General features: G+C 33.6%; 1 protein-coding gene across 2 annotated transcripts in view; it reads right to left on the bottom strand.

Annotated features, from left to right (window-relative positions):
* The window catches only part of CDH10 (cadherin 10), a 146,458-nt gene that overhangs the window by 27,411 nt on the left and 94,626 nt on the right, over positions 1-24,421 (bottom strand). For both annotated transcript variants that reach the window (XM_081053547.1, XM_081053548.1), the window contains exons 6-7: positions 3,658-3,845; positions 1,922-2,175 (exon numbers count right to left, since the gene is read on the bottom strand). In XM_081053547.1, coding sequence (XP_080909673.1) covers positions 1,922-2,175; positions 3,658-3,845 — 442 coding nt within the window. The remainder of the gene's footprint in view (positions 1-1,921; positions 2,176-3,657; positions 3,846-24,421) is intronic.

Here is a 24,421-nt window from a genome sequence, read left to right as displayed (position 1 = left end):
TATCTAAAATTTATAAACTCATACAACCTAACATGAAAACAAACAAACAACCCAATTAAAAAATGGGCAGAGGACATGAGGAGATATTTCTCTAAAGGGGACATAGAGATGGCCAACAGACATGAAAACATGCTCAACATCACTAATCATTAGAGAAATGCAAATAAAAACCTTATAAGATACCACCTCACTCCCATCAGAATGGCTATCATCAGTAAATCAACAAACAAGTGTTGGTAAGTATGTGGAGAAAAGGGAACCCTCGTGCACTGTTGTTGGGATTACAAATTGGTGCAGCCACTATGGAAATCAGTATGGAGGTACCTCAAAAATTTGAAAATGGAACTACCTTATGGCCCAGGAATTCCATTCATGGGTATCTATCAAAAAATATCCAAAACACTAATTAGAAAAAAATATACGCACTCCTGTATTTACTGCAGGACTATTCACAATAGCCAAGATAGAGAAACAACTGAAATGCCCTTTGACAGATGATTGGATGAAGAAACTGTGGTACATTTATAAAATGGAGTAGTACTCAGCCATGAAAAAGAATGAAATTTTACCATTTGCAACAATATGGATGGACCTAGAGACTATTACGCTAAGTGAAATAAGTCAGACTGAGAAAGACAAATATTATACCATATGATCTCACTTACATGTGGAATCTAAAGAACAGAATAAATGAACAAACAAAACAGAAATAGACTCAGAGATATAGGAAACAAAACACAAAAAGCTGATGATTGCTAGATGTGGGGAGGTTGGGATGGGACAGAAGGTGAAGGGATTAGAAAATACACATTAGTAGTCACAATATAGTCATGAGTATATGACATACAATTTGGGGAATATAATCAATAATGTTGTAAAGATTATGTGGGGGGCCAGATGGGCACTGGACTTCTCAGGGAGATTGCTTCATGGATTGTGTAGGTGCCTGACCACTGTGCTATACACCTGAAGCTGAAGTTGAAGAATAGTCAATGTCAACTATAATTATATAGTCACAGGATGTAGAGTATATCATAGGGAATGGAGTCAGTGGAACTGTAACAGCTATATATGATGTCAGAAGGGCAGTAGATTGGGGAGTGGGATTATCACTTTGTCAGGCGTGTAAATGTCTAACTATTACATTGCTTTGTACACCTGAAACTTTAAAAAAATGCAATATACATATGTATATTAAAAATAAATAAATTGAATAAAGTGAGCAGTCATTTTGATGCTGAATATTGTACATAGATATCTGTGTTTCTTTAAAATGGTACAACAAATAATGAACATTTTGAATCTTTCACATTTTTATGTGTTTATCACAGCTCATGTTTTCAGGCTGCTATTAAAAAGAAAAGGAAAAAAAATGAAATTAATCTTTCTGGAATGTTCTAAAAAATTTTGAGAAAACCAAAACAACAACCCAAAACCCCTTTTCCCTCTTTGACAGAAGGTATTTAGGGGAGTTTCTAAAGCTATACTATACCTGCATTGTAACACTGCTATAATTATATTATTTTTAATTCTTATGACTCATCTCAATCTCATATATTATTACTTAAGAATCTGAAAAGTACAAATAAAGTGATTTGGTTACATTTTAAATGTAGAGCTGAAACCGTGAAATAGTGTTCTGTACCGGGGTCAGACCAAATACCTGAAGAAGACAAGCAAATGGTACGATCCATGTTTCAGGGTTAAGGGCATAATTAGAACTGAAGCCACCTATGAAGCTTATGCATGCCTTGCCCCAAAACAGAGACAATTTTAATCACTTGTGCTCACCACATTTATGGACAACTTATTGAGAGACCTCCTTGTCTTTCAGTGTATTAAAAACTTGAAATAGAATTTCATGAGCTCTGCATTTACCTGCAAAACTCTTTCCTTTAGTCTTAAACATAGGCATAATTACCTAATGGGGCTAGCGGTGGAATCTGGGTCCCTCGCCATTACAGTACCAATGATTGTGCCCACTTCAATATCTTCATGGACCTCGAACAGATAGGAGGATCTGCTAAAAATGGGAGGTTCGTCCACATCTTCTATGGAGATTTTCACAATTGTCGTATCTTTGAAGGGCCCTAGGTAATAAAAACGTGGATCCACATGTGTATTTTCTGCTTCAACCTTTAGAGTGTAAAGTCTTCGGCTCTCGAAGTCAAGTGGCTGCATAAAAGAAAAAAATCATGAAATTAGAGTGAGGGAAATTGGATTATATATCTTTTCCAAGTTATAGTATGATTTTAAAAGCCTGATTGAGTGTTTTAACTCAAGTTCATTAATTGTAAATAAATGAAAGTAATAAAAATAACAATGTAATATTCACATATCAATAGGAATCAATTTTTACTTTTTATATAATCAATCTGTTAGACTTCAGAACATATGAAAATGAGATTTGAAATCTTGGAAAAAATGGAAAAGATTGAAACCTCAGATATGCTTCATTAAAACAAATGGGCTCACAGATTATGTGCTTGTATGTCCGTGTGTGTGCTGAGGTATTGGTTAATTTTTTTCTACGAAAAAAGTTCAGTTATTTTTTTAAATGTATGTTGTGATATATCCATTCAGTTTAATGGCTCATGGTACAACATAAACTTTAAGAAATTTTGAAGACTAATATAAAATTTTCAACAATTATGTGAGACTGAAGATAAAACTTTTGGTAGAGAAAAATAAAATATGTGATAGCAAATTGGGAATTAGGTTATATTATGAAACAAAAAGGACCTTAAATATCGATATAGTTTAAGCATTACAAGTATAATATCAAGCCCCTCACCTCTCATCCTCTCTAAAAAGTACATTTTGTTAACCAAAAAAACAACAACAAACAAACAAAAAATTGCAGCTTCAGATTACCCCAATCTTCTTTGCTGGTCACTGTCCATTTAAAATCAGTTGGTTGTGTACTTTGGGCCATGCAATAGAATCTCAGGATAGTTTCACGATTAACCAGGGCTTTAGTGGTTACTTTATGCATACAGAGTGTTCAGGATATTTCAGAAGGACCTAAATTTTATTGTGCCTTATTTTATTTTTTTTAATAATAATGGTACTGACTCTACAATTAAAAAAAAAAAAAACAAAACAAAAAAAACAATGTACCTTTAAACTATCAATTAGCATATGTTAGCAGAAAAGTTTAATTTATGTAGCAGAAGGGAAAATGTGAACAATTAAATTATCTTCCAATCCATGCTGTCTCTTTTTATTAGTAACTCTAATTATTGCTTCATACATCTGGATAGATGGTATGCTACTTTTTATGCCTCCAACTGTGATGACATATTGCCATTATTAGTTATTAACTGTGTGTGTGTGTGGTTGTTTTTTTGTTTTTGTTTTTTGTTGTTTTTTTTTTTAAGAAAACGATGTTATAATGGAGGGATTTTATTAATGTGGATCAGAAAAATAATCACACATATATTAACTTGGCCTCACATTTTATGTTTCAGTCAACAAAACATTTGGTCAAAATGTCCAAGGAAATCTTTGGCTTTATGTCCCTCAGACTTATGCACAATATAAATTACATTTAAAAGTGATGGTGAGATTTCTTAATGGATAATGCAAGAGTGAATAGTACATGTTGGATTCTACTTTCTAAACAGTCAGATGCTTATTTATACTGAGGCAGTGCACCTTTTTCACAGTTATGATGCCTTCCTGTGTGTCCTTCTCAGTTATGATGTCAAACATATCAGTGCCATCACCGTCAATAATTCGGTATTCAACTTCAGCATTTTTCCCAGTATCAGCATCAGTTGCCTTCACACTTCCAATGGCTGTGCCAACTGGGGAGGATTCAAGTACTCGAAGATGGATGGTGTCTATAAAGAACAGAGAGAGAGAGAGAGAGAGAGAGGGGGGGGGGGAGAGAGAGAGAGAGAGAGAGAGAGAGAGAGAGAGAGAGAGAGAGAGAGATATTTCTCAATAGAATATTGAAAGATAATGTTACAAGAGAATATTTTAAGTCTTAAACTCTACATTCGATGTTGACTAATAAATTGAATACACAATATAAATAATATTAAAGTCTAGGTACAGAAAATGTGGAACTTGGGAGTATCTGGTCATGTATATTATGAATAGTGAGTATCAACCTCTAACTGTATTAGGAATTCTTATTTTAAAAATGAGCATGTTGTGTTTTTGAATTTGCACAAATAACTACAGATCAGCTTTGAGTACATGTATGTACCTGCGTGTGCTTATGCAATCCTAGCAAATTATAGAATAAGCAGTGAATATTTATATTTAATTATTTTTCCTTTTGTATTTAGTTTTATACTACTCAGCTTATTTCTACTGGCAGGCAGAACATTACAAAATTTCCATGAAATCAGCCATAATCAGGATGAATTCTATTTCTACTTGTGAGAAGAGAAAGAAAGAATAGTCAGTGGCAGAAATACAAAGATGCCTTTCAAAGTGTCAATATAAAGACACTACAGAGTGACAAATTTCTCTCCATTCCAGAGCAAAATAAGAATTTACCCAAACCCCGGTGTGCATAAGTGTGCTTCCAGCATGAACAACATCTACCGCTAATGAGATTTGTGTTTTGTGATTGATCATTGTATACTCTTACCCACAGATCAATCAACCTGAAGCACCCTTCTGATTATAGCACCTTCTTGCTCATAAACCGTAAGCAATTCTTCTTAATATACATAATAAAGTGCAGACCTCTTAGGCATTCATGCTCTTACTTACTGAGTATATCTTCCCTACTGTATTTTGCCTTTAGTCACTTCCATGAAACACTTCTTCTTCTTCTTTTTTTTTTTTTTTTTGGTCAATACTTAATTTCCTACATCTCTCTTTATATGTTTTGTATGCTATTTCCTTCACATGAAATTCTTTCATGCCCCACCCCTCATATAATAACAATGCAATTAACCAAATCTGAGAAAACGGCACTGTTGTGTTGTTATTGGGTGTCAACATTCATATCTTAAACCCCTACCCTACACACAGTCCCTCAGAATGTGACTGTATTAGAATGCAGGGCCTTTAAAGAGGTAGTTAAGGTTAAATGCGAATATGAGGTGGGCCTTAATCTAATATTATAGTGTCCTTATAAGAAGAGGAGATTTAGACATAGACAAGCACAGAGAGACCATGTGAAGGCACAGGGAGGAGATGACCGTCTACAAGCCAAGGAGAGGCCTCAGAAGAAACCAACTCCACTGACACCTTGGTCGTGGACTTCCAGCTTCCAGAACTGTGAGAAACTAAGATTTTGTTGTTTCAGCCACCCAGTAGGTGGCACCTTGTTATGTCAGCACTACCAAACTAACACAGGCCCCTAGCACCTACATCTGCTCTAGGGAAGTCATTTCTTAGGATACATAATTAAGAATCAGTTTCTACCACACTAAAGTTAGTCTGCTAGCCTGTATTCTTTGTTCTTTATTGTATTTTTCTAAACTTTTCTCTCTGTCTTTGGTAACACATTGTTGTTCATAGTAACTCTCAACTCATTTCCTGGCTATTAACTTATTGGCTCTCTTTGCCTTTCCTGGCTCTTCTAAAAAAGAAATGTTTGTCCCTTTATATTCATATGGCTCCCTCGCTTATTTCCTTTAGGGGACTATTCAACTGTGACTTCCTCAGGTGCTGTCACCCATAACCTTACTGAAATAACCTTACTGAGAATACCACTCCCAAACATTCTTCATATCACTTGCCACTGCCAGGCATTATTTTACTTATTTATTTGTATGTACCATGAAGATGTACTACAAAACAGGGACTTTTTATTTTTTTTTCACCATTATATTTCCACTGTATTTTTTGAGTGTAATAACCACTATCTATGAACTTAAATATTGGAAAATGAGTAATTTCCTAACTATTCTACCAGCTCCTGTTACTTGGCCAAATCCAATTGATATTTTCTACATGCTGCAGGTACACCCCTGTAAAACAGTAATCTCATCAATTACTCAGATTCATTGCTTAGATTAATTACTCAGAGCTTTAAAACTCTTTGCTTCCATCGTACTTCAAATAAACCATACAGAGGCTGGGCCTCCATAAATGGGCTCCATTTTCCTGTCATTCTTTACCTTAATTTTCTCCATAAAACTAGTCTACTTAAGGTTTTTCCAATGTGTTTTTCTTACTTTAATTTAATATACTTTATTTCCTATGAATGATTATCCATACAATTATTTGCCTGTCAACCTCTGACTCTTCCTCTTGAATATATATATATGTGTGTGTGTGTATATATATATATATATATGTGTGTGTGTGTGTGTGTGTATTCATATATATATAGAATAGCATATATATAGCATATATATAGAATAACATATATATACATATATGTATATGTATGTATATATATATATATATATATATATATATGCTTCTACTGCAGATCATCATATATAGCCTACTTACTGCAAGAACTGTCTTTAAAAAAAATAAATCTTATAGAAGCAGCACCTCAATATATTGATTTATTACAGAGTAGCAGAAGTTGCCTTTCTACACTACAAACAATGATATCACTGCGTTATTGAAAGTACTTACTATTGATGCTAGGATAAATTCTTAATTTTTTAATTTGGTTAATAGTGTCTTATAAAATCTGGTTTCTGTTAAAATCTTCAGTACCATGATTATCTTTTCTAAAGTCTAGAGTATACATGAAATACAGCCACACTAATGTTTTTTGAATAGTGAATATATTCAAAAATTTTAATAAAGGGAATAACTCTTGTTTCATAATGTACAAATATGTCAAAGTGCCAAAAAGCAAGGTGACGATTTGCATTTGAAATAAAAAATCTAATTATATCTTTGATATAAAAAATTAAATAACACTAAGTTATTCTCTTTTAATATATTAGGTGATCTTTGTTTCAGAAATATCTGTATCCTTCAAAAGGAATTTAGTATGCTGTGATATTTATAACATTAGCATCTAAGACTTTTCAGCATAAGAGAAAATGCTGTACTGTAATAGAACAAAAGGATTTAATAGGAACACTGGGACTAGAAATGATTATACAGATCTTTACTTATAAATCCATACTTGTAAAGTAGCTGCACTTATTGTTTTAATTGTTGTCACTGAAAAAGATCTAGAATTTCATCCCACTAGTGTGAAACACAACCCTAATGCCCAAACGCTGGTCATGACTGAAAGTGCTTTCCTATGATATAAAAGAAATCTTGGAGATTTATTGTTTCTAAGTTTGAGGAATGCAAGGGAGAGTGAGATTAGGATTTCTTGAGACAAAAATTAAGTGCCACATCAAAGATTAATGAGATCATAGAAAAGTACAAAGAAACCAATCAACCTGCTTCTACTAGCCAGCATTTTGAAAATTTGATCATCTAAAAGATAATTTAGTTGATTAAAGTACATTAAATCAGATTTGGTGTCAGGCAATGCAAGCCAGCTAATTCAGTTCAACTTCTTAGCTGAAAAACAATACTTATAGATCACAGGTAGAGACAGAGACACACATTTGAAGCTATTAAAAAAGTACAAGCCCCAAATCAAAGGGAAAAAGAGAACCTAGAGAAATAAGTAGAAAACTGAAGCCTGCTTTTGGTGTAAGGGTATTTGCCATTTTTATAAAATTGTTCTTTATTTTTATGGTGTCTTAAAACAAGGAGGACATGTATCAAACTCCACTTAATCCACAGCGTGGTTACTCAACAGCAAATTGTCTCCATAATAAACTAAGACTGGTAAATATTTTGCATTCAGTGGAAAGGTGATCACAAGCCACCCTAAAAAAACATTTTACATTCATAGTATGGGTTCAGGTGACCCTGGAGGGTTATATTTATACAGACATAGGCAGCTTTAAGTGCTAAGGGAGAAAGATGTCACTGTGGTACCACAACCAAAGGGGAAAAGGACCCATCATCATAAGGTAGTCTAACACCATTTCAGGGGGAATCTGTATATGGATAAGACAACCACTGACATTACACCACCTGGGAGGACCCTTCTAGCCTGACTCTTGTCATAGCTTTCTCCCTCCACTGTAAAAAAGTGAGGGACATTAAGGCCCTGGATAGTTGTAAATACTTAACTCAGAATACAAAGAGAAACGAATGATGGAATCAGGTGCCCTAAGACATAGACCATAATGTCAGATACTTCTTGGGGTACACATACCCCCTCCACATGCATTTATGAACACATATACATACATGTGCATAAAGACATATATATACCAATACATATATATACACATATGCAGATACATATTTATCTGGTGTGTATATGTAGTCTTAGCAAAGTAATAGATACTTAGTATTTTAATGGAATATCTTATCAGCACTCTTTACAAATAAGTTTTTGAAATTTCCCAGCGAAGATAAGTTCAGCTCTGCCAAGTGCTGCAGGTTTCTGCCTCAATTAGCACAAGATGTCCCCTCCCAATGAACATCACAAGTTTCTTCACTTTTTCCTCAGTGTTTCAAAATGCTTGAACTACAAAATATTAAGTGGTATCTGTATATTAACCAAATTACTTTACTACCAAAGACAGCTTTAACCTACATGGGAGAGGGATTGTACTGATATTTGGTAATTTCCAATTTTATCCTGAAAGGATCTCTTCTTATTTCCTTCAGACACGCAAAACTTTAGATAAAAATTCTGAGAATGTATCTTTTTGGCTATCTACAACATTCGTAAACTTACGAAAAAAATTCTAAAACTTTAATTTACAAGTAAATGTAGGTCAATATTTTAATGATTTTCAGTAAGGAAAGGATGTCTAAAACGTGACAAATGACTATGAAAGCATAAAATAAAAGGTTGTTAAATGAATCTATACTCAAATTAACAACTTCTATAAATACAAAATAAGAAGAAAGTGAAATATGTTACAAATAAAGAAAAGAGGATAATTTCAGCACTCATTGACTTAGTATGTCTGAAAGTCCATAAGAAAGATAAGAAAAATGAATCAAGAACACAAATGGAAAACAATTTACAATAGAGGAAACAAGAAAGACAAATAAACAAGGAGCAATAGACTGGATCTTAATTAAGTAAGTGCAAATTTCATACCACTTTACACCTACTAAATTAACAAAAATTAAGTCTGACAAAATCAAGTGTTAGGTGTGTGCTATAATAGGGACTATTACGCACAGCTGATGGGTGTTAAGTTTGGCACAATTGCTTTGAGACATGTATTATTTCCCAAAATATATTATGTATATAGTTTACTAAAATGGCTATTAAAAAGCACTAAAAACGAGGTGGCTTAAAACGATAGAAATGTATTGTTTTGTAGTTCTAGAGGCTAGAAGTCTGAAATCTAGGTATCTGACAAGGCCATGCTTTTCTTGATGGTTCTAGAGAGAGAATTCTTCTTTGCCTCATGGAGCTTTTGGTGTTTGCCATCAATTCTTGGCATTCCTTCGCTTGTTGATGCATACTCCAATTATATGGCCTGCATCCCTGTATATTTACATCATCTTCCCTCTGTGCATGTTTTTCTCTGTGTTCAAATCCCCCTTTTTTTACAAAGACACCAATCATCCTGGAATAGAACCCTAACCCTAATGACCTCCTTTTAACTTGATCGCCTCTGTAAAGACCTTATTTCCAAAGAAGGTCACACTTTAGGTACTGGGACTTAGGACTTCATAATATAATTTTAGGGGACATGATTTAACTTATAATTGAAAGAATAAGGGATTATACAATGTGACATAAAATGTTAGCTTAAAGAAAACCATGCAATAAAATATGTATGAGAATAGTTGCATAAACGCCATACAGAATTATTGTTTAAAAAAACAAAAGGATACAAAAAACAAACAAAAAAAACCCAGATGTTAAACCATGAAAATAGATAAATATACTATTATATAATCACATGGCATGACAAAATACAAACATGAACACTGTGAGCTACATTTATGTGGGCAAAATATGAACAAATTTTAGATGCAAAATTCAAAGTGGAAAAACTCAAGTTTCAGAAAATTATATATAGTGTGATACTAGTTTTATAAACCATAAACAACAAGAATTCAATAACATTTTGTTTGGGGAAAATAAATATTATATATATATATATATATATATATATATATATATATATATATATGTATAATGTCTCTCTATATAATAAGAATGGAAAAAAATGAGTGTAAGCACAAAAACAAAAACACTAAAAAGCAACAATAATAAAGAAAATCAAAAAGCAAAAAATAAAGCAAATAAAACCCTAGAGCTGAAGTAGATAAATAAAGCAATTAATGTGGAGTCATCACATGCAAAATATGAAATATATATAGATTCATATAGTTTAAGAAGTAAAGGTATTCATAAAAAACTTTTACTAGAGAATAAAAAGTGGCTAAATATATTCATATAGAACCAAAACCAATAAATAGATATTAACAATATAATAGTTGCAGTTAAAAACAAAAAAAAAAATTAAATGGCTTAAACAAAAGATTAATCATCCAAGGAGAGAATTAGTGAGCCAAAAGATCAATGGAAGGGAGTATGCACAATTAAAAACTAATATATTGTGAGTTTGATTAAAAAAAACAAAAACAAACATGGATCTAACTGTCAATAGACCTTTCAAGCTAACCCCAGATATTACAAAATTATTGAGCAATGTCATTTAAATTTAATGATAAAATTATTTTGAACCTTGAATTCTCACTCTAGCCACCATATTAATCTAATGTGGTAACGTGGTAGTTTTAGACTCAGCAAATTTCCCTCCCTTTAGACGTTTTTAAAGAACCTAATGAAGAATGTGTTCCAGGAAAATAAGAGACTAAATTAAGATAGAGAAATACATGAGATCCAGAAAGCTATGTATCCAGCTAGGAAAGTCACAAAGAAGTGTCTGGGATGGCAGGTTTTCCTGAGCTATGGAGATTAGCTACTCCATGTCGGAATGGCAATACTGAGGGCTCCAGGTTTGCAACTCTGAATGCTGTCCAAATGAAACCAAATATTTTAGGCTACCCTCTAATAAATTCTGAGCAGCTGCACATGTAGCGTATTAAAACCAGAAACTTGTAATACTTGGGGAAATACAATTTTGCTAAAGAGGATCACTAATAATTAATAGCTGAAATTATCATACGGAACATAAAATGCTTGGCTTTTTCTCTTAGACTTCTGAGAGGTAGAGTATGTTCTATTATACAGTTTGACACAAAAGACCTAAATTTTACAAAGTTAATAGTGTACTATTTTTATAAGTGCATTTTGAAAATTACAAGCTATTTTTAGACAATAAAAAATCTTAGATGAATCTGGTGCTTTAGTGAGAATGCTGTTGGGATAGAAAGACAGAGAGGGATGCTGAGAATTGTGGATATAAAAGATTTTTCATAACGTATTTATATTTGCTAAGATAAACAAGATAAACTGAAAAAAAGTGGTAAATTTATATTTGGTTGAGAATAGACTGAGATGTTACTAAGCTCCACTTTTATCAATACTGAAAGGAAGTCAAAAGGTTAATACATAAAAATATTTCAACATCTAAGGATAAGAAAATATTAGTTAGAGATTGTAGCTAAACACTGATGAACTAAAAAATGTAACAGTTTAAGATTGTTTTTTGTCAGGATTAGAGATCAGGGTGAGAAATAATGGGAGGGGTGTTTAATTTTTCTTTTTGAAAAATCATCTGTGAATTTAATATTTTGATGCAAACTATTTTAAAAGAAATTAAACAGAAAAACTTTCTGATAATATTAGAGATTGTCAGGTTATGGTAAAAGTTTCCACATCATGGATATACATTTGAGAGAGAGAGAGAGAGAGAGAGAGAGAGAGAGAGAGAGAGAGAGAGAGAGAGAGAGAGAGAGAGAGAGAGAGAGAAACAAAAGAAACCTTTTTTGTGTTATTAATTTTATTGTCACATAGATTTCACTGTGAGTATTGTCTCTGGGAAATTGTTCTCCCACTTTTTATTTTTAGCTTGGACTTTTTAAAGATTGCTTGTATTTTTAGATACATGCTTAGATTTTGAAAATCTGTCTGCTTATTGTAGTTCTTGTTAAGGATCCAAAATTATTTATCACTTCATTTTATTTCTTGGTTGGTGCAGAGATTACTTTCATTATACCATTTATTTCACGTTGATTAGAGTAAGCTTTATCCATGCTAATTTTCATTACCTTCTGAGACTTAAACAGGGACGAGATCATGCTGCATTGGTTCTTATTATAATAAGTCTAAATTAAATATCCATTCTCTTCCACAGTAATTTACTGGAAGGGACACACACACACACACACACACACACACACACACACACAGTAGGTGAGTTGTGTGTGTGTGCAACCACACACATACATATATTTATTTTTCCTTGAAGCATTAATAAAAGTGTTTCAAGGCATTCCATGATATCCAGAGAAGCCATGGTTAAGATTGAGTCCATTCATCAAAATAGTATAGATTTATTTCTGTTAAATAATTCAAGGAACTATATTATAAAGATACGTATGTTGTATATACACATACAATACACACATCCACGATTGTTTTGATTACATGGCAACTTTAGTAATTAATTCATTTCATAAAATATCATTCAGTGCTGAAGATACATAATTCAATAATGCTTTCTCTGGAATTATTATGTTTATGCTCATAAACCACTCTGAGGACAAGATTTATTAAGCCTATTTCAAAGTTAAAAAGTATATTTTTGTATTTTAAATGTATGAGATATATTCTTTCATACTTTTTACTCATTTCCAAGACTAGTCTGTTGACCTCAAATATCCTAGTTTGTCAAACAAACTGGCATTACTTTAATTAAGATCCTGCAAGGATGTTTATCATGTAGGGATAGCAGCAGGAGGGGAACCAGAAAGGAGACAGAGATTGTCATGTATACACTGGCCAAAGGAACGGTGAGCCTGTCAGCCCTCTTAAGTTTCACCTTTCCTTAAGACATTTATTTGCATGCTCCTTATTTTTATCTTACAGTTGATGGAGCTTTAATTATGCGGTAAGTTCTTCATTTTCCTATCAATTCCAACTTACAGTTGTTTCAAATTCACTCCCAGGTGTCAGACTGAATCACCTGTTTTCTCTGTTAATGTTTAGAGCAGAGAAATATTTCTTAGTTTGGTTATCGATTTAAGTACGAAGACATGAATTTGAGGAGGAGAAAGGTAATTGCCATTCTGTATCACATGTGGAAAGTTATATTTAGAAGTAAAAATCTAAAAAGTAATATTGCAAAGGCTTCTTAGGGACTGAGCAAAACATATGGCTCCATAAATAAGCCTACTTTGAGACTTACTGACAACCTCACACAACACTGGAATTTTCATTATTAAAGATTTCAAATTAATCTGATGTCGTTTTGCCTTTTTTAAGAATCAAGATTAAATATTCCAGGTCACTTGTTCTAACAAAAAAGTTTTCTCATTAGGACCATTGAACTTGAATATTTTTCTAAAAAGCTGCATATTTGTGTATTAGAAATTGACAGCTCAATGTAAGAGGCTTTGGAGGAAAGACAAAGTAAGAGATGTGACAGGGTGACTTCCTCAGGAACAACAAAAGAGATGTCAGACAATAACTGAGGGGGGAAAAGGACAAAGTCAGGTTTGGAGGTTGGCGACAAATAGTTGCTGTTTTGTTTTAATAAAAACCAATGAGATTCAAAGAGATATAATTTGTCTTTTTCTTTGTTCCCTGCCCTTGTTTCTATTCATTTACATAAGAACTCCGCTTTTTCAGAGTTGAGATTAAAAAAAAAAAAAAAAGAAACACATATATGAATCAATAAAATAATTTAACATTAGTTTAATTCTTTTATTTGCTGTGTGGGTAATCTTATTGTAACTTCTCTATGCTGCATAATAATCTCAAATAATACTTGCTGGAAGAAAAATGACACAATTATGCACGTTTATAAACATTCCATTGTATAATGTTTAAAAGATGTTTCTTAATGAGCTTAACAGGAAGAAATTAAAAACAAGATAAAGCTCCTTGGAGGAAATTGCAGAGTAGTTAAGGAAATTATGCAATGCTAAATGGCATTTAGGAGAGAGGAGAGGAGAGCTGAAAGTCACACCAGAGATTGACAAAGGATTGAGGCTTCGGAACTGGAACTGAAGACTCTCACCAGAGAAAAGACAGAAACCTAAATTTTTGAGCCCTGGAGACATGATCACCAAGTTAGCTTTGGGCGTTTAATTTAAATTAGAGCAAAACGACATGCTGAACAATGTCTTAGTTTCCTGTTTGTGCCATTGAGAAAAGGACAAGACAAAGCTTTCAGAGAAGTTGCCATTTATCCCCAGTCTAGGGAAACCATCCTGGTATAGTTCTTTGAAATTGTCTCCAAGTTGATTGGCATCAATGGATACACACAATTGCAATGTGTAGAGACATAAAAAGCATATAGGCTTCAGGGAGGTTAACATAACTTTAGTCATTCATGAACATATTACATTCTATCAAGCACTCAGTCTCTTTGCAATGTGTCTCCAAGTAGGCATAGTAAAAACTCTGCAAAAGCAGTCTGAGTCTAAATATATTTGCACAGCTAGTTTTATATCTATTTATCTATACCTATACCTACCCAGAGGTATTTTCCAAGTTTGTTCTAGAGGAAACCATAATACAGAGGGAATCCCGTTATGCAAAATACCAAGTAGTTTAGTTTAGTTTAGTTTAAGGCACTTTCCACTGGAGAGTCCCTCATGGGTTTTTTTGTATAATTTCCACACAACGCTCTTTCTCTTAGGGAATTACATATTTCATCACACTCGTGGAATTGTATATTTCCCTAGTTATGTCACTTTAAACATTGAGCCAAAATGAGATCATACATGGCTGTTTTCACTTATATATCATGTTTGCACCTCATTTCGCGAACTGGTAGATATTTTAAACCCACTATCCTTCAATATAGAATGTTCAAATCAAATTGAAATCCCTGTGTCTTTCTTCACAAGCTTTTCTGGTAGAAAGCTAGAAAGTATTTTTTGCTCTCCCCTTGCCCTCAAACTCTTTATCGACCTAATTACTAAGTCCTGGGTATCACCCCCTTAAATATTTATCAGATCCCTACTCTCCTCAGCATTAGTTCAGACTCTCATCAACACTTGCTCTTCTGATCCAAGAGGTGTGCTTTATTGCTGCCAAAATAATTAGTCAAAATGTAAAACTGTGCCTGGTAATCTCCTAAACAATGCTTCCTTAGATAATATATGTGGCATTTTATTTTTGTATCCAACCCTTTTCATAATGCTAACACTGCCTATCCTTCCATTCTTATGGTTCACAACCCCTGCTTCAAAGCCCGGGGTCCAGCCATAGCAAATCACACACATTTCCTTGAATGTCACTTTTGTTCCACCCTAACTAAAATGCTCTCCCCTCGATGCCCCTTGTTTTCCTGCCTAGAAAACTCTTAAATTATATTCTCTTTCTTTCCTGATCTCCTTACATCTGAAGAGTTAATAATCATTTTATGATTTGTGTTTTAATTGACAAGTATCATATAAATGTTATTGCATCATTCTCCATTATATGTGTGTACACATATTAGGTTGGTGCACAAGTAACTGTGATTTAAAAGGTTAAAAATAATCTCAAAAACAGCAATTACTTTTGCACCAACTTAATATATATACACAGGCATATGTATATATATATATATATATATATACACATGCATGTGTATATATGTATATATACATGTGTGTATATATACTTACATTTATGCATATACCTATGTGTGTGTGTGTATATATATATATATATATATATATATATATATATACACACAAAACCAACATCTACATACAGAAACAAAGAGTGAGAGACAATATATAAGAGAAACTGCAAACTACACCATAACAAATTAAAGGTGTATGTATGGGTGTTTGAGAGAAAGAGAAAGAGAGAGAGAGAGAGAGAGAGAGAGAGAGAGAGACAGAGAGAGAGACAGAGAGAGACAGAGAGAGACAGAGAGAGAGAGATTGCGTCTGCATAATCTTTCAAAATGCAAATCATTTGTAGATTTGTCCTGTACTTTATCTCTCACTTTAACATTATTAGTTCATTATTATTTCCTAGCATAGTTCCTACCACATTGTACGGCTTCAGTCAGCGATTAATAAATCAAGGAATGCTTCAATCACATTATTTCTTTGTACTTCTTACTAATTATAGGCACTGGAACACTGGTGAAAATGCCACAAATATTTGAGAGTATTTTGGGGGTCACAGAAAAATCACAGCTATATCTAACAGTGCTTTTGAAAATAAGGATATTCTTTTCTATGGATAATAAAAGAAGGGGAAAAGAGACACTTGTAATTCCCTTGTTTCTCACACTAAAGCATCTTCCTCGGGAAATACCTGACTCTCTCTCTAGTTGAAATGTACTTGATAATTTTGAATTATGCAGATCAGCCTGGGGCCTACATTATCTTGGAATCCCCAGCAGAGGAGAGGTTGACTCTATTTACAGAGTGAAAATCAGCACTTATTAAATTAAATCTCTCTTGTACCAGGCAAGGATTAAAGGAGTCTCACAGCTCACTGAATGTACACGTCTTAAATCCCTGTGTATGTCATATAGACATTTCATTGAAAGACCACGTATCATGCAAAGTTGTTTATTTATGTGTCCAAATTTGTTTACTTAACTGATCACAGCAAAGGAGCCAGTCAAGTTGGGTTCTTACGTATTGAAAAAGCACCAACCAGCAAAGGTTTGATTTTTCTGTGTTTGCATTAAAATGGACAGACATTTTAAGAATTCAGTATGCCCTACCTGAAGTTGTTCCTATAATCTATATAGTAGTGAATCAAGAAATTAACTAAATGTGGGATACACTGGGAAAGACAAAAAGAGCCTTTGCTATACGGATTTCTTTCTTGGTGTAGGAGTTAAAATCACAGACTTCTGAGCCAAAGAACCTGGGTCCCCAACCTCTTATTTATTTCCTGGCAGACTTGTTTCAGGTTATGATTTTTAATCAACAAAAAATTGTCTACCTTATATAGATTTTGTGAAGATTAAATAAGTTAATATTTATACAGAGGGTGCCAAAAATATGTACAAATTTAAGGGAAAAAAACACTATTAACATTGTAATACTAAATATATATGAATAACAAAAGATGAATACAAGTCATGTGTATACATTTTTGGACACCCTCAGTATTTTATTCTATAGTGTTTAATGTACACTGTAAAACTGTGCCTATCACAATTATTTTTATCCTGCTGCTTTTTTTTTTTTTAATTTAGGCAAACGAGAAAATCTATATTTATGAATTTCAATGGGTTAATTAAGTCAGTAGCCAATCAAGGTAATTCAGATAAAAGAAACAAACATAGATATGAAATATCTTTTAGGCTCTGATTGATTATAGAATTGTTTACTATTGCTTATGAATTGGCTGCAGGTGGGCATAATCTTTAGCGATAATTTGGTGCAAAATATAAAGAGATGATATCAAAATACTCAGAAAATTAGGGTCCAATTAAATTTGTTTGCACAACCAAAATGTCCCATCACCTATTATTTATCTTAGTATAAATTTTCCTACAAATAACTAATTCTGTATTAATTTTCAGAACAAACAACGGAATGGTGAAGAACTGATTTTTTTCTAATATTTTCACCAATTAAAAAAAAAATGTAGTAGATAGCAATACATTCACTCTTTTGAGTGTACTTGGGATAGATCTGGAAGCTTATCTATCAAATTCTCATAAATTTGATATTGATTACCTATATACAATGTATCCTGAAACATATCTTAAGAAGATCAAACATGAACGCAAACATGATCATCACTTAATCATATAATATTGGCCAGCAAGGAGCCTGAGCAATCATATATTTTGTTTGCAGTTTATACATTTTTGCCCCTCACCAAGCCTCAGCTCAACTGACATTACATATATATACATGTTACTGGTCCCTGTCATCTACTTGTCCACTTAAGCTGTGTGCAAATATGTCTGTGACAAAGCTAACAGACCAAGGACATGGTTTTAGGAAAGTTGGGTTTCTCAGGAGCCCATACTGTTAAATTGAAGGAAAAAATAATCTACTCTCTCTGTCTTTTGTCTCTGTGACAGGATGTGTGGGAAAGCAGCTAAATGTGACTAAAGGTCTATGATCTTCTTGAACTGTACTCTAGAATTGGCTCATTTGTGCATTGGAACTTTCTCACTGAGTCTCCTCTTCTTACTTTTCTTCCTTCTTCTTGAGTCCTAGTGAAATGTTTCTCCAACCAAGAACTAGAAGCAAGTCCTAGGCACCACCTGCTTGGCTGAGACCTTGACCATCTGCATAACTGCTTTTGTAAACTCTTTTTCTCTAGACCTGGACTTCCTTTGTGTTCTCTTTTTCTCTTCTCTTCTCTTCTCTTCTCTTCTCTTCTCTTCTCTTCTCTTCTCTTCTCTTCTCTTCTCTTCTCTTCTCTTCTCTTCTCTTCTCTTTTCTTATGGATATGAGAGTCATATCACACAGCATTCTCTGATGTATTAAGGCAAAGATGCATGGAATAGCCTGGCTTCCACAGATGAGCTATCCTTTAATCGCCAACTCTGACCTGGATAAAAGTCAGTATCATACTATTTTCTCAGAGATGCTTTAAAAAAATGGCATTTGGGCACAAATCATCCTGTTATCCAGTTGGTTTTGCCAAGTCCTACAATGATCAGGTTCCAGTAATTTAATGTTTGTATAGACTTTTCCCATGGAGTCTATTTTGTTTCTAGATTTTAAGAAAAGAAAGAAGTAAATGAGGGGAATGAGACTAAAATATTCAAATGGGAATATCAGGAAGTTAAAGACGAGGAAATATAACATTTTTCTACGTTAGCACAATGAAACATGTCAAAATTCAAGGACCATTGAATGTTTGACTGGTTGGAGAACAGGAAAATTTGCTCTAGTGTCTTCATTTATAGAAGCATTTATTTCTTTGTATGTGGTACGTGCATTCATTTTGTTATAGTTGTCGGGGTTATAGGTCTTTCCAGACTTAAGCTATTTGGTTGGACATAAAAGAATTACAATGTAGCATCAGAACAAGGAAACAATAAGATTAGAAACATTAGACACACACCTTCAAAAGCAAAAGAGAATGGGAGGAAATCTATGTATGGAACCTATTAAATATTACAATTACTACTGAAGACATTTTATATACGCCTGATTTTTTAATTGTAACACTGTGAGTATTGGATATGCAACACTAAGGCCTAGAGAAGCTGAATTGCCTAATTTTACTCATTTTCAGTGTGGAGACAGAGCCCCAGAGAGCAGTTTCCAGGCTCTCGGCCTCACGTGGAAGAGTGCTGGCTCGGGTAGTAGATGGCCGTCAGCTGTGACTCTTGTTGGCCGTCAGCTATAACCCTTGAGCCATTGGCTGCTGACATAACTGCCGGGCCTGTGCTAGGGAGGAGAGTCGAGGAGAGTTGGTCTGTTGGCAGCAAAGCGGACAGTAGGTTGCATGTCGTGTGATCCCAGCCTCAAGCGAGACCATAGTGGTATGACTCTCTTACCTATGGCTCCGTGGGTGTTCCTTTTTGGCCTCACCATATCCTGTGTTCTTGTGTTCACCATATCCCTGTCCTTCTCTAGTCCTTTAATCTTCTTTATGTTCTTCACATCACTTACCACACTACCTGACATTAAAGTGTACATTCATGTGGTTATCACTTTTTTGTCTACACCTTTAACCACTAGCTCAGGCTCCTTGCTGGCCAATGTAGCCTAATTCCTGCTTAGAGCCTGGGATGTAGGAGACTCTCATAATAAAGTCTTTACTGTCCCACTCCTCACCCAGAATATCTTCTAACTACTATCAGATATTCCTTTTCTATTTTATTTTCTTGTACATCTCAGCTTCTTACTGTACAGGCTTTATTTCTTCTATCTTCTTCCTGCTTATTTTTTTATTTTTATTTTTATTTTTGCTGAACTTGTTATCCTAAAGCTTCTTCCACAACAATAATGATTTCTACTTAAACGACCTGGGAAAGATCATCCACAATTAACCTCTATTATGTCGTATTCCAACAGCTACTATCCAGTGCTCATTACTGGACTTCTTCAAAGCAATTATCACTTATTTTTTTTCTTTCCATCCCTTGCTAGTCTGTTTTTCTTAGAATTATCAAATTACAAAAATATATAAAAAAATAGAAAATACAGGTAAACAAACATTATAATGATTTATTATTTCATCACCAAAAATAACAGTGTCACTTTGAAGCATGTTCTTTTTTTCCTGTGCAGAATATGCCTTTTCATAAATTGGCAACTTTGATAATTTCCAACTTCATGATCTCTCTTTTCCTGTCCGTATGGCTTATGGCAGTTGTAATAGTTTTAAGAAAGGATTTAGGTTAAGCGACAAGTTCCCACAAAATAGCTTCCCCTATAAAAGATGAATCACTCCCATTTTCCTCCCCAATTTGGATGAGAGCTGCCCCTCTGTACACCCATTGTACTCTGCATAGTTTCGTTACCACACTTATCATTTCATATTGAAATATCTTTCTAGACAATAAGCCACTGATAAACAGAAATCAAGACTTATTAATCATCATGTGCTTCACTGGAAATACAGTGCTGGAAGGTAAGCAACAGATTTTGTCCTTCACTTATTGCTTTTAAACTTAAATTAAAGCACTTTAAATAACCCAGTATTCTGAAATAATTTCAACAGAGATATCTTTTTGAGTGAAAAATACAATTTCCATCTAGAGCAAAAAAGCAGAAAATATTTTTGGGACTCAGATTTTCAGGTGCAACCCAACCTTCTAATCTATTGCCTTTCTGTTAGATTCATTCTGCTGCATGTTATATGAATAGTCATATATATATATATATATATATATATATATATATATATATACCTCTAAATCCACAAGATCATAATGGTCACTTAGATCAGGCACTCGGCTATGTGTTGGTTAATACCACTGAAAATTTACTGTTCTCAATGTTACTGTGAGTGTAGGGCTCTCTGATCTACTCTCCCACCACCTCTGTGTTGTTTGGGATGATTCAGCCACACTGGTCTTTAGATCTTGACATACATCATTCAGTTTCTAACCTCAGGATTTCTCACATGTTATTCCCTCTGCTTAGAAGATTTTCCCCACCTCTGTATATGGCTGGGTCTAACTAATCTTGAAGTGTTCTTACAAAATATCACCTCCTGAATGAGACCTTTCCTTATCCAACCCGTCACACACATGTTCTTCTTTTTTATCCAGGACCTGGTACATATACAGTGCTTTTCCTTAGGTATGATCTGCTTCCCCTGCTTTAACGAAAGGTCATAGGACCAAAACATCAGTGTTTTTTTGTTTTTTTGGGGGTGAGTTTGGGGGGCAAAATTCATACATCTAATTTCTAAAATAGTGTCTGGTGCAATAGTATACTCAATAAACATTTTTAGATAAATGAATACATGATTTCACTTGAACAGATCCTCATGTAACACATCAAAATTTCTCAGCCTCGGCACTGTTGACGTTTTGAGCCCAGTAATTCTTTGTCATGTGAATTGCCAGGATATTTAGCAGCAGCGTCCCTGGCTTACACTCACCAGGTGCCAGTAGCACCCACCAATGCAGACAAACAAAAAAGTCTCAAGAACTTGTGAAATGTTCTCTGGGGCCAAAACTGCCTGACTGAGAAAGACTGCTACAGATCCACACAATAAACTAAGCTAACCAATAAAAGAAGAAATCTGCATTTTCAGGTGTCCCTGTGCCTTCCACATGACTGAGAATTTTATCCTCCACAGATGTAGCATATTGGGAAATGTTGAATTTGGAACAACCAATCTGTGTGGATGTTCTGACCCTACTTTTATAATATTTAATTAGTAATAATAATAATAGTGATACAGCAGCACTTGCACAAATCGACATTATTGAGCACATAAATACACAAGTGGCAGCCACTGAGTCACATACTTCACAGGCATTGAATTATTTAATTTGATAACCACTCCCTGGAGTATGAATTGCTATCTAGTTTTACTGAATGGCACTGAAAAATAGAGAAGTCAGTTGAATTGACCAAGGTGAATACATTACTAAGAAGACAGTGCTAGGACTCATACAGGATGACTCCTAATCTGTCCCGTTTGACAGCCACTAGCCAAGCCACCAACCCCCACATAACTATTGATTAGAAATGAGACTTGATGTAACTGGAAACACTTGACGTAAAGTGGACATTCCAAAGAATTAATAAAAAAATGACGTAAACTATCTGGATAAGTTTTATATTGATGATATGTTTAAAGGATAACATTGGGTTAAATAAAACATATGATTAAATAAGTGTCCATTCTATTAATTTTTTAAATACGGCTGATAGAAACTTTAAAATTACATATGTGGCACATATTTTTGGTTGCATTATATTTCTATACAGCAGGACTACTTTCTGTTTATCGTTTCCACTCTGAACCTTCTTTACTTCTTCTGTACATTGGGTATAATAATAATAGCAATGGGTCTACACAGGCTTGTTGTGAGACTTCAGTGATATTCCATATGAAACGCTTCATTAACTGTGGAACTCTCTCCGTATCTTGACTATTTAATGCAATGATATTAAAACATTTAAATTAGTTTTTCAGCTGTTACATGACTTAGATTATCAAGTAGCATTCTAATTTCTATGACAGAGTTTTCTCAATAGTAAAATATGGTTGCAAAATTCATAGAAGAAAAGATAATTCAGAAAATAAACATCTACAAATTATCTTTCCATCTGTAATTAAAAACTAATGAGACAAGATACAGGAAGGTCAAAAATTTCTCTAAATGTCTTGTCTTTTACTCTGGAGTTGGACATGGATGTGAACCCATCTCTGCCATTGACTGCAATGTGGCCTCTGTTTTCTCATTTGTAAAATAGAGGTTATAACACCAACCTAAATAAGTTACTATGATTAAATAAAGTACATCAATAAATAACTTGGCACCTAGCCCAACAAAAATTCAATTTAGAAAATATAAGTTATGTATTATCATTGTTATTAATTATTATTATCATCATCATCATCATTTCAAGCCTTGTATAATGAGCCTACCAAATGTCAATCACAAATTCTGGCTTAACAAAAGGAAATAATTATTGAATAAAGGTGTTATAACAGATGAAAAAATAATAAAACAAAATTTCATCAGGCATTATTATTTTTCAAATGTCTATTTTTCCATTAATTAGAACTTATAATCTGCATATTGAATGCACCATATTTAAATGTACTGACTTTCAGTTATATATGTTCCTTTATATATGTTCCTGAGCAGTTAAAGTACAGTACTCCTTTTACTGATCAGTTATTGATGAAGTGATTTTTTTAGAAATATTTTTGCTCATTGTAGATTATGAAATTGGTTATGTTTTTTTGTTTCCTCCTAAATTTGCGTATTCATTCTTATGGTAACAGTTTCAGAATAAAAAAAAAATTAAAAAGTCAGAAATACATATAAAATGTGATTTTAAGTTTTAATGTAACTAGGCACGTCTTTAGAACAGCTCTGAAAGAATTATAAAGGATTATTACTGGTTTTCTTTTCCCTGCCAATGTTAAATGTAACCTGGAGTTGCAACCTTGTTTGATTACTTGAAATAACATAAGCAAAAATATACAGAGTTGGGCCAAACAGCACAATAGCAGACATGAGGGTCATGTCCCACAAAGAGCTAACAAAAGAATCATCACAAATACGTAAGCATATGATTAGTCTGCTCAAGAAAATTCCATTTGAATTTCATGATATTTCCACACACATGATTTTAACAAGTCAATTCAAATCATGCACTATCAATAATCAAAGTTAGATAAAAATTAGCACAAAAAGAGGTAAAATGCACTTAAAGAGTCAAAATAATACAGTGAATTCTCAGACCATAATTCTTTCTGTGCAATTGTCTTTAGTATAAAGATATAAACATCTCAAAAAGCTGTATTTAAATACTTTATGACAAAAGTACTTTATGGTAAAAAGAACACCTAAAATAGGGAGATAACTCAGAAGTCAATACACAGCAAACCCTAAAAATTGAGTACATAGGTTATATGAGAGTCGACATTTTATGCCAAATTCATGAAGTTTTACAACATGAAATTCCAACTTGAACGATAGGATCATTTAGATCAACAGTAAATGGTTGAATCTTGGGAATATCCATTGAGACCTGATAGCATCCTGTCCAGTTATATGTCTATCAAATTTGAATAAGAGAATAAATACATGGATTATGTGGCCAGAAGCTAATGGCTCTTAACCTATTCTTGACTTATTTTGAAAAATTGAAGGTGAATTCTGTAAAACAACATGGATCTATACATAGATCAGGAATACAAAATGTTGTGGCATGATTG

This window comes from Rhinolophus hipposideros, assembly GCF_964194185.1.
Source record: "Rhinolophus hipposideros genome assembly, chromosome: 7".
Classification (NCBI taxonomy): Eukaryota; Metazoa; Chordata; class Mammalia; order Chiroptera; family Rhinolophidae; genus Rhinolophus; species Rhinolophus hipposideros.
This window is presented reverse-complemented; position numbering and strand designations above follow the sequence as displayed.